The sequence below is a fragment of the Choristoneura fumiferana genome, chromosome Z (genome assembly GCF_025370935.1).
Source record: "Choristoneura fumiferana chromosome Z, NRCan_CFum_1, whole genome shotgun sequence".
Lineage (NCBI taxonomy): Eukaryota > Metazoa > Arthropoda > Insecta > Lepidoptera > Tortricidae > Choristoneura > Choristoneura fumiferana.
The window spans coordinates 27,036,916-27,048,931 of record NC_133472.1 but is presented as its reverse complement, the minus strand read 5'-3'; the positions used below and the strand labels follow the sequence as shown (position 1 = coordinate 27,048,931).

General features: G+C 37.8%; 1 protein-coding gene across 19 annotated transcripts in view; it reads right to left on the bottom strand.

Annotated features, from left to right (window-relative positions):
• LOC141432893 (coiled-coil domain-containing protein AGAP005037) overlaps positions 1-12,016 on the bottom strand; it is a 185,049-nt gene that overhangs the window by 147,638 nt on the left and 25,395 nt on the right. For 15 of the 19 annotated variants that reach the window (XR_012451883.1, XM_074094724.1, XM_074094717.1 and 12 more), the window contains exons 5-9: positions 11,662-11,769; positions 9,949-10,117; positions 8,709-8,907; positions 811-964; positions 261-329 (exon numbers count right to left, since the gene is read on the bottom strand). Coding sequence is in view for 18 of the 19 variants with exons in the window: in XM_074094724.1 (XP_073950825.1) it covers positions 261-329; positions 811-964; positions 8,709-8,907; positions 9,949-10,117; positions 11,662-11,769 (699 nt within the window). In the remaining variant the exon portion in view is untranslated. The remainder of the gene's footprint in view (positions 1-260; positions 330-810; positions 965-8,708; positions 8,908-9,948; positions 10,118-11,661; positions 11,770-12,016) is intronic. The other 4 variants (XM_074094740.1, XM_074094750.1, XM_074094762.1 and 1 more) reach the window with 2 other exon arrangements.

Genomic DNA, 12,016 nt, shown 5'->3' with positions numbered 1-12,016 from the left:
GTATGTGTTTTATTGGAACCGACATAATAGATGACCGAATAATCAGCAATATGCTTATTTGGAAAAGTTATAATACATCTAAGTTAGGTTACTAACGACATATCCCAGACAGGCTAAATTTGGGGCAATCATTGCTCCCCGAATGGGTGTAATTAGTCGATTGCTGCGCTACTTTTGCCGAGCACCGGTAACTTAATCGACTAACGTAGACACCCGAATATTTTATGCAAAAGTAGACAACGCGAGGAAAGGTCACTTACCTTTGTTTTGTGCACGTGTTGGTGATGGTATTCGGAGTCTATTTCCGGCTCACTGAAGTAGCTCTGATCCTATAAACAAATTGTGAGCAATTAAGACCTTACTTCATTTCCGATATCTATGCTATCATAATTAAATTAAGAACAATTCGAAGTACCTATCGAATGTGCTCAGCGCTACCAGATAAATGGAATAAGTAATAAAGCTTAAACAATCGTTGAACATGTGATTATTTGATTATAGATTATAGGTAACACTGTGCTCTGTTTTTTTTTTTAAATAAGGCCATTAATTAGGGGATGTATAAAATATATAACATTAAACGCATGTTTGACCACTCTATTACGTTTCTATTATCTTATGAGACAGACTGATCTGTTCTTTTTTTTTTCTTAGATTAAACAAAGAGGGCCTTACATAACTGTCGCGATAATAATCATTTACTTAGTAGAAAGTGTAATAGGAGTAAAACCAGTTAAAGGCGCAATGGAGCATTAAAAAAACAAAATTATTCCTATCACGAATCAGCGCAGTATAAGATAGAAGCGTCACCTGATCCCAACTGGGCGGTCCAGAGCAGGTGGCGGCGCCGGGCGGCATGGCCAGCGAGCCCACGCCGACCGCCCCCGGGAACACGCCGCCGCCCATGTCCGTCGCTTCGAACAGGCGTAGCACCGAGCGGTCCCGTATGTCGCGAAGGTGGGCCCTGCCGACAAATCACCAACTAAGTATAAGCGGTCAAGGAAGAAACCAATGGGGATCAACTAAAAAGACTGACCCAAACACCCCGCAGAGCCTAACGGGAGAATTGCATGCTTCTCTCCCGGCTTTTCAGCAGGTGGTAGGACCTTGTGCAAGGTCCGCCCGGATTGCTACCACGCGCTCGTGTTTCGGCGTGGAGATTAAGACAGCCGGTGAAATTACTGGCACTTGAGGTATCCCATCTTAGGCCTCTAGGTTGTCAACGCATCTGCAATACCCCTGGTTTTGCAGATGTTTATGGGCGGTGGTGATATCTTACCATCAGAGTAGATAAAAAACCTTTCCAACCCTATCCTTTCTGCAGTAAGCTCCAGGGAGTTCTAGACGTGTAGCCGGTGAAAGTCCGACACTGTCTGAACCCTCCCATCCCATCGTCCATAATGGATTTTTCCCGATTGCACGCCCGTATCTTTTATAAAGCACCTGATATAAAATTAAAAACTAAAAACATATGAACAAATGCAAGGACCTAGTGTTTTTGGCTCCTAAGACGATTCAACCCAAAAAAAGTAAAAGCTATTACATATTTACAACTTGCAAAAATTATGTCCCCCGTCTAAAATTGTGTTTACAAACCTAAAAATATGAAAAATAAAATCATAAAGGTAAAACTTAAAAAATACTTTGAACCAAAATTGGTTTAAAATTCAATATGATCAGATATACCGTTTTTGAGTTATTGCCAAAAAATGCGCTTTTCAATAAATGGACGTACGAGTACCTACTTAAATGCTAAGGAGATCTTATATGGAGATACGTTCTTTTGCTGATAAACTTTTCCACGTCGTATTTTTTAGCAACGGCTACGGAACCCTACACCGAGCATGGTCCGACATGCTTTTGGTGGGTTTTTCAATTTCGTACTAAATTCGAAAATGGAGCGAGTTTGAGTGACATTTCGGAATGTGGTGATTGTATCAAATTAAATTTAACTTCGCTTAATTGCGTCCCTTTGCTCCCAAAACTTGAACATGTGGGCGATTTCAATCCATTTTATCTTGAGACCAACCACAAATAGTTGCGTATATTATACGTGCGTATATTATTTATGTGGCGGGTGCCCTAATTGCAAAGCCAGCTATATAACCACATAAAATAAAATAAATTTTACTTTATTACAGAGTGTCCATAACCGTAGCTACGAGTAATGAGCACTACCTTTTGGACGAGCCGCAAACTCGCCCCAAAAAGTTCGTATATCAAGTTAATTTGTATATAAGTACCTTCTATACTGATTAAAGTTTACTGAAGTAGGTAAGATTATCGATTAGTAAAAAATACGACATATAATATAAGTGTTATGTAATAATGTAAGGTAAATTTGTCACTACAATCTCGATGCATCGCTGCGAAAACATACTTGCGTTTGACCACTAATTTCAATTGCTAGAAAATCGTTATGTTAGTGAAATTCACGACGTAATTTTGGGATTTTTTGCGAAATATCGGAATTTACCAGATTACGCGTGCGGAGCCACGGGTAAAGACTAGTAATGATAAAATTGAAGTTTTACTTTCATAATATGTCTTGTCTCATTTGATAATGGCAAGTATGTACATACTCGTACTAGTTGATATAAAAGGTAAGATCGCTATCCCTATGGAATAAGCCATTCTTCGAATTTATTTAAATTGTTTATCACGGGCAGCGATTTTTTTGTAAAAATGGGCGTAACAAACGAAATATGATATAATCACGTCTATTCTATTAAAAATTAAGTGTGATGTTAATTAAAAAATGGTTCTTTAGTTTATTTCATTTTACGTTTGGTATTGACATACAATAAAATATTTATAAGAATCTAGATTCTCTATTGTACCTACGTATTCCTGCCTTTTCTTGGTTTCAGCAGTGATTTCAAAGAAAAAAAAGTTTTTTTTTGTTTAAATCATTTAAATATATAGTCCTAGTTACAGTGACGTTTCTTGTGCAATCCCGATCCAGGCAGTGCTCGTGTGGTCACCACCTAACATCTGGTATATCTATAAGCACCAAAGTAAATGCTATAGAAATCTTGAAAATATTCTGATTTAGGACGAAAAAAAAACGAATAATGATGGGCACGAAGAATCGGGTTCTCTGACCCAATGTAGATTTATATTAGACTAATGCTGGAAAAGGCCAATATTAACTTTCCTACTGAAATAATAAAAAGTCACCTTATTAATTATCCCTCTCAGTTAACAACTTTGTATTTAAAAAAAATATACATAATAGTTGGTGATGCACTCGCAAAAAAGGAATTCGCATTCGAAAGTACTTACTGACAACGATGATCGTGTTCATGAATGAAGCTTTTACTCTTTTTCATTATAGGAAAGTTATTCTGTGGTTCGCCGGCGGTGAAGCGGGCGCGAACTTGGTAAGGGTCGTTTGAGTAGGAGAGCGTCGGGGAAAATACTGATGTTTTTAGTCGGTGTCAGCCGCTCCGAACACCGACTGAAGTCCCCGAGCCACGCCGAGCGACACCCTGGCCACACTATTGCCGTCTGCTTCATTCAACGTACACGTACGTCATATACTGATAGGTGTGGTATATAATAAACAAAAGAAAATATTGAAGTCGAAACGCTTTTACTTAAAAATTACAACTTTTTCCCATAGATAAATTTTATGTGACGGCATCGTTATGAGTCGCGAATAATAAATTAAAAGTAAGTTATTAAGAACAAAACGCAATAAAGTTTAAAAAGTATAGTGCTGAATTTTGTAAAAACAATCCCTTTTGTTGTTTATTTAGAAATTCACACGAAATATCGCGGTTGTCATAAAAAAATAAAATTGATTAAAACTACAGTAAAACATAAAAGACAAGCTACGGGTTAGGAACCCTACGAGTAACAATAGCTCCCTCAGCGTGGGTCAGAAAATGCTAGCATTACTGTGCATACTTATTTAGTTCAACAAGCCTTCAACTGAAACATCTATTAAAAGTTAGCGTATAGGACAAGTCAGTACGATTAAGTGTCATCTGTTAAGTCATCCATTAAAAACGTGGGCGTTCATTTGAATAATCAATCCTTCAGGTGTTTATATATTTCATAAACAATCTTAAAATTCGACATGCTCAGCTAAGTATAACAATTGACGTTATATTAAATGTAAAATTTATGTTTTTTATTTTATTTGAATCATTGTTTTTATTCTAATTTTATTTTTGACGATCTTTTTGTGAACTTATGGAATGTAATGTAATTTTCACTAAGTAATAAATATCTATCAATCTATTTTAATACTCGCTTTTGCCCGCGACTTCATCTGCGTAGATTTCGATATTTACACAACACCTACTCCATTGTACAGTGATCCTTTGGTCGAACTGCCGCGCGGGTACTGCCTTTTCGCAACTTTTCATTTCGCAACTCTAAAACTGTAAATATTTCAGGGTTTATTTCAGGGCTATCGTGTAGAACCCTTTAGGTTAGATTAGGCTAGTTTTATAAAAATCCTGAAATATTTATAATAGTTTCAGAAATATTAAACATTTAGGAAATGAAAAGTTGCGAAATGAATCAGGTTGCTAAACGTTTTTCACCGAAACATTTGAGTCCTGTAATCTTCTCAGAGTAAGAGCGTTTTCAGATTATCCGATCCGATATCGTTATCGGACGCCGATACGATATCGGGGCAAGTAAATTGTATGAAATATGATCCGATATCGGATCAGATAATCTGGAAGACAGGTACATATTTCATACATTTTACTTGCCCCGATATCGTATCGGCTTCCGATACCGATATCGGATTGGATAATCTGAAAACGCTCTAAAGTGTCATAATAAATTCTTTTGTTAAGTAATGCGATGTCACTATGAGTTTTTCTACGAAAAGCTTTCATATATATAGTGGGTCACGATAAAGTTGGTTCGAGTGTACCTACCTAAAAAAAACCTAAAGAAATCAGTTTTATCAAGAAATTATTAACACTAAGGACGAGATCATAAAACATAAACTGCATAAAACATACAAAATTTCTTGACGTCAGGAAAACGTCACGAAATCTCGTGAGGTAAAAATCGTAATTTTGTAACTAAGTACATCTAAACTTTCTATTAGATCCAACAACAAAGATTATCTGACTTTTTATCACCTTTACCACAAGGTTTTATATATTTAAACACAATATTACTTGTTTTTTAGGGTTCCGGAGCCAAAATGGCAAAAACGGAACCCTTATAGTTTCACCATGTCTGTCTGTCTGTATGTCTGTCTGTCTGTATGTCTGTCCGTCTGTCTGTCCGTCCGTCCGCGTATTTGCTCAAATACTATCAATGCTAGAAAGCTGTAATTTTGCACGAATACGAGGGTCATGCCAAAAGAAATTAGATACTCCATGCTCGTTTGATTGATACTGGCCAGTTATACACCACCGTGAAGGCTGATTAAATAGCTATAAATTTAAAAATGGAATACTCCGGAAATCTGCGTAATATTTTTTTTCTGATTGATTCTGGCGGGAATTTTCCGTTACAATGGAACTTAGTCGACGTGTTTTTTGAGTTATGATTTATTATGACTTTAAAAAAGGTTTAAAGCCCCAAGAATGTTTTGAACTTTTAGTCGCAACTTTTGGTAAGTCTGCTTGTTCTCGTGCAACTGTCTTTAGTTGGTTTGCTGAATTTAAAAGAGGGCGGGAGAGCTTTGAAGATGAGGCGAAGTCGGGGCGACCGCCAACCGCAGTTACTCAAGAAAATGTGCAAGCCGTGGAAAGAAATATCCGTGAGAACCGACGAATTACATACGTAGAGCTTGAGCGTCATCTAGGCATTGGATCAGCAGCACTGCAAACCATAATTCATGGACAACTGTCCCTCCATAAGCGTTGTTCGAGATGGGTGCCGCATAAACTCAACGATTTGCAGAAAGAACGACGCGTGGATTGGTGTAAATTTATGATAAATAAATTCGATGCTGGCGAGCAGAAAACTGTGTATGATATACTGACAGGTGACAAAACATGATTGTATAACTACGATCCTGAAACAAAGCGGCAGTCAACGGTATGGTGCTTTGAAGATGAACCGACTCCAACAAAATGTCGCCGAGCACGAAGCACACAGAAACAAATGGTTGCCTCTTTTTTCTGCAAGACAGGCCATATTGCGACTGTGGTGCTAGAGGATCAAAGAACTGCCAACTCAGAATGATATTTGACAGTTTGTGCTCTACAGGTGCTGTCAGCTTGGTGTGACAAGCGTCCAAAGTCAGGAACCCAGCACCTGCTCTGGCACCACGACAACGCCGCCCCGCACACTTCTGCCAGAACACTCGACTATTTTAGTTCGAAAAATGTCACTATACTCTCTCACCCGCCATATTCTCCAAATCTGGCACCCTGTGATTTTTACCTGTATCCAAAAATTAAAGAAAAATTAAAAGGAAGGCGATTTGAAACCAAAGAAGATGCCCTGGCTGCCTATAATTATGAAATTTCTGAGGTACGTAAAGAAGAATGGTCACTGACATTTTCCAAGTGGTTTAGCCGGATGAAAAAGTGTATACGTGTTCACGGTGAATACTTCGAAAAAATAGATAGCAATAATAAACCTTGTAGTTTCTGAATATCTAATTTCTTTTGGCATGACCCAATATGTATGTAAACTATGCCGACCAAATGGTACAATAAAAATTAAAAAAAAATTTTTTTTTAGTGACTTCCATTGACGAAAGTGGGGGTGATTTTTTTTATCATCCAACCTTGTATCGTTGGATAGGTATTTTAAAATCATTAGGGGGTTGCTAAAACGATTTTTCGATTCAGTGATTTGTTTGCAAAATATTCAACTTTAAAGTGCAAATTTTCTTTAAAATCGAGCGTCCCCCTCCTTTTAAAATCTAAACCCGTGGGTGGAAAATGGTAGTAAGTATATCAAACTTTCAAGGAAAACTATAACGGCTAAGTTTGCTTGAGAATTATTAATAGTTTAAGACTAAATAGCAGCCTAAGGTATAAAATATACCTAAACCTCGAAGATTCCGTATAAAATACGAAATCCTTAGAAAAATATTACTTATTTTTTTCGTAATGGCTACGGAACCCTATTTTGGGCGTGTCCGACACGCTCTTGGCCGGTTTTTTGTGTTGAAATAGCGTCAGAAGATATAATATATATATATATATAAAAAAATATATTATATAGTTTTTTTTAAGTGGACTACTGAAAATGGACAACTTTTTGAGAAATAGTCAAATATCAACTGAAAAACCTGTTCACTAAGTTTCACATCTATGGGCATTTCTAGCTACCGCTGTACCCTGAGTTTATCTCTTCGATTTCAACAAAATTTGGGAGGTAGACTCTGTCCTTGATTCGGAACTGTAAAACAGGGTCTCCAGATATGGCCGGGGATTTTCTCGACAGATTAGTAAAGTTTGCATCAAAACCCGTTCAGCCGGTCTCACGTGATGCGCGGGCAATTAAACGACAACCAGATAAACAGACAAAAATTCTAAAAACTGTTGGAACGTCGATAACAGAACTATCGATTCTAAGTATCCCCAGCCAACTTTTTTTCGAATATCTTCCATGTACAGACTTTCGGCCCTCTTCAGCTTTATTATAATGTATACATATACCGTGGGCTCTAATAACCCGAAAGATTTTAACAGCGTTTTCCTGACTATAATACGAGTAGGGTCATGTGTCCAACAATGAAACTTAGGTACACACACAGTGAAACATTGCGATATTTCTAAAGTGCCACCTTGCCCGATCGTGCACTACATCGCGTAAGGACACCCTTGAGAACTCCCCAACTGTACCCCAGTTTGCATTGGCGTCACGTGGAGGAGCACGTGTCTACGGACCTTTTTCAGTATTATTGACACAAAAGCAAGGATTTTAAGATTTTTTTTGTAGATTTTTCTTAAAATTATGGTTATAAATTCAATATATTTGATACTTCTTTAACAACTGCTGGGCTTAGAGTCATGACATTTGGTATGTAGGTAGCTGGACGTCTGGAATAACCGATAGCCTACTTTTTATTCCGATACTCCCACGGGATAAGGATAAAATCTCGAAACAATAACCGCTGGCTGAAATTTGACCAATGTCAATGAAAACAACGATTTAACTTTCGGGAATTCACACGGGAACTTTTAAAAATCCCGGAATTTCAATTCAGCTGCTGGACCTAATGATTTACGCGTGCGAAGCCGCGGGTAAACACTAGTCTGGAATAAAACATAGGCTACTTTTTATTCCGATATTCCCACGGGATAGGGATAAAATCTTGAAATTACAACCGCTGGGTGATGAACCTCAATGAAAAACACGATATAAATTTTGGGAATTACCGGGGGAATTTTGTAAAATCCCGAAATTTCAATTGTTACTATACCAGATCAAATAGTTTATAAATGCGTGCAAAGCCGTGGGTAAACTCTAGTAAAAAATAAAGACTCTTCAGCTATTCTGAATTAGCTCCATAAACCTCGTTAACTGACTGAAAGTTATATTTCCATAACGTTTGTTCTTTCTAAGTAACCTGTCAGCAATAGCAGAGGTGGCAAGCAGCAGGGCAGAATAAAATAAATACAAGTAACATAATCCTTTGTCTAGTACAAACAACGGAGACATAATCTGACACCTTGATAATATGGATTAGGTATATTTAAAAACGCGCTATTGTTGAGAAAACTCTGAAGCGAAATACATATTTACCCTGAGAGCACCTTGCTTACCTGACATCTTCGAGTTCATAAAACATGTCCTTTGAAGAATCATGAATATAGATTTTCACCAAGGGACTGTCCATGTACTGCATAGTGAGCTGCTTCGGAAAGCTCCTGACGAACAGCGCCTTTACAGTGTCAATAGAAGTTATCTCGTTGGGCAAAAGTGCGCGTTTAGTTTCATTCCTGTACTGCAGGAACACCAATCCTAAAAAAAAAACAAGTTGAGAAGAGTATGTAAAAGTAAAAAATTGCAATCAAAAAGCATCAAACAGGCATGATTGGCAGACCCCGAGGACGTTTCATTAATGTCCTTGTTCCATACAAATCAGTGATATCCTTGGTAAAATCCTAACTTCCTTGTTTTTGACAGAAAAACACTGCGATTTTTTAACCGACTTCAAAAAGGAGAAGGTTCTCAATTCGAGTGTATATATGCTTTTTATTGTATGTGTTTTACGCGATAACTCCGCCAATTGTGGGCCGAATTTCACAATTTTTTTTTAGTTCTGAAGGACATAGTTAGAGGTGGTCAAATTGACACCAAGTCGGGATCTTAGAGAAATCGAGGGCAACCCTCAAATTTTTATAGCACACCGATTTTGGCATTTATAACATCAAGTCAAGTATTTACGTTCAGAAAGTATCATTTGATGAACTGGACCCTGATAAAGAAGACCGTAATTTTATAAACTAAAGTATTTATTTAGAAAATGATATAACTATGCTGTATTTGAGCTTAATAGAATCGTTGTGAGATGCACTTTGGCTCCAAATCACTAAAAACTACGAAACATTTTTTTTGTAAAAAATTAAACCGGCTCCAAAAGCCTTGAAAATATTTTTCTTCTAGTTTGAAGTCGGTGCATCAGCACGTGACAGCAGGAGTGATTGAAGCCCAATATATTTCAAGTCGCTGCCATTAATTGTTGAGGAGTTCCGTCTTGCGGAAACGATCCTGAAACGGGCCGGACTATTAGGATGTCACTATCAGATTATTGTATTGTCACCAGATTTATGCCAAATTTCAAGTCAAATAGTATGTAGGTGAGGTAGACGACTATAGTTCCACTCCTCCTGGCTCGTGTTGAGGCACCGACATCAAACTAGAAGAAAATTATTTTCAAGGTTTTTGAAGTCGGTTCCATTTTTTGTTATTTTTTTTGCTGCTTTATTATGCCGGCATAAATAGGTAAGTCAGGTTGCAAGTTAATGTACTACTGAAATAATTATGCTACTGCTTGCTTACCCAGGGGCCGCTCTAGAGTCTTGCTTGGTGTTCTCACGACCGGCAGCGAGGAGCGCTGCTTACCGCCGCGGCGGAAGCCCGTGGATGCCGTCTCCACCTCAGACATGATGCCCGGGTCATCGTCAAACAGCAGTGCGCTGCTGGGCGCGTAGCCACGCGGCAGCGGCGGCTGCACAACACAGTACTTTTTTCAGTACGGATAGCACCTGGCAACACCTAATCACTTTGTCTTTTGCGTACCCCGTTTAACGCAAGCAAGGCTTTGGGTGTCAGAGCGTGCCCACAGTATTAAATATTGCTGGCCCATTTTTTGGTCTTTTCTTTTACTTTTTTTCTATGATAGTTAAAAAGACAGAGTGTTTGCTATGTTGTGTTAAATCTTAGAGGTATTTAAGTACTTATATGTTAACTAACATTGTGTTACTGGCAGCCACGCTTTTCTAAGGGAAGTTAAAGTAACGTATTTCTGTAACTTAACCATGGCATTAATTTAATTAATAAACTAAAATTCAGACTTTGTTAACTTTCTAACCAAATTATAATTGCCAGCAATGTACCTACAGCAAAGTAAATTGACAAGTAAGTGTAAATGACAGCTGACAGATACCTTAATTATTACTTGTCAATTTACCTGCTATACATTGCTGGCAAAAGGCTGGCAATTATAATTTGGCTAGAAGGTTAACAGTCTGAATTTTAGTTTATTAATTAAATGAATATCATGGGTAAGTTACAGAAATACGTAACTTTAACCTCCCTTAATAAAGCTTGGCTGCCGGTAACACACAGCACTGCACATATAGCTTCAAGCCTTCAATACGGACACGCCAAGATCCGATTGAAATATCCTAAGAGTTATAAATATGCACAGGTTGTAGCATATTAGACGCGTGTAAATTTATGAAATCGATGAAATAAAATCCTTGCATCGTCAAAATTATTTTGAACTCATTGTTTAATATACCGTGCGGTGGCTTAGACAATCAAGTAGTTAGCTAGTTATTTAATAATTTGCAACATCTATAATTAATAAATACAAGTATTTAAGTCTTCATACAGTGTAACCTGGACGTGTATAAGTATTAGTGAAGCACAGAAAATCGAATAAAGCCTGAAAATACCCAACTCGTTAAGGTGCCTAATATTTTGGTCGTGGAGATTGTTCATCCGAGCGAGACAGCGCTCTCTACTAAAGCGTGTATCAATAGAGTAAGGGGTTCTCAAAAAAAGAATGTGTTACGAACGCGTGGGCTAAGCATAAAAGCGTTTAAGCTTGCTTTGTATTAAACACCAAAAATTTGTTTTTACCTGTATATATATTTAAAGAAAAAGAAGAAATATACTTTAATCTGTCGTCAATCACTGTTACAGTATTATTTTTTACTCCACTAGAAAAACGATAAAAATACCTAGAACCGCTTTGAGTCCTTACACACGCACTTAGAATCACAATCGTTTTCACCACTTCTTTCTATCACACGATATAAGACGAGTGTAGAAAGATATAGTGAATGCGATCACGAACGTCAGTGCTTTAGACGATTACGGCCTCAGGTTCGTTTCTCATCCATGTTTTCATTTTATTTTATAATCTAAAAATGCATGCACAACCCATGCAGCCTTCAATTTTAGCATTTTGACATTATTAACGAGCCAACACCGTGTTAGTAGAGTTTTCCAAAACCAAGCGGCAACGTGGTTTTGCTGTTGTACCTTTTGTGTACGGGGGTCTATGATTCGAGCCTGCCTGTTATTACGACTCTTGTCGACAGTTGCGTATTCGGCCATAACCGAACCTCGCCCCTGCGCTGACGACCACTGCTAAACACATATTAGCTTTAAATAGTAAATTGTGCCATAAAAGACGAGTAGAGTAGTAATAGGGAATTACGAACGAGAGTCTATTACGAGTAGGTAGTAGTAGCCTGGAGTCGAAGACTGAGAGCTTTAATTAGTCGATGTTCGTTAGAGAGTGTTTAATCTGCAGCTGAACGACGCCCTGATTAAGCTCACGTGAAATGCAGATTCGCCATTGATCTTTCAATCACTGGGCATGGCGCTCGGGATG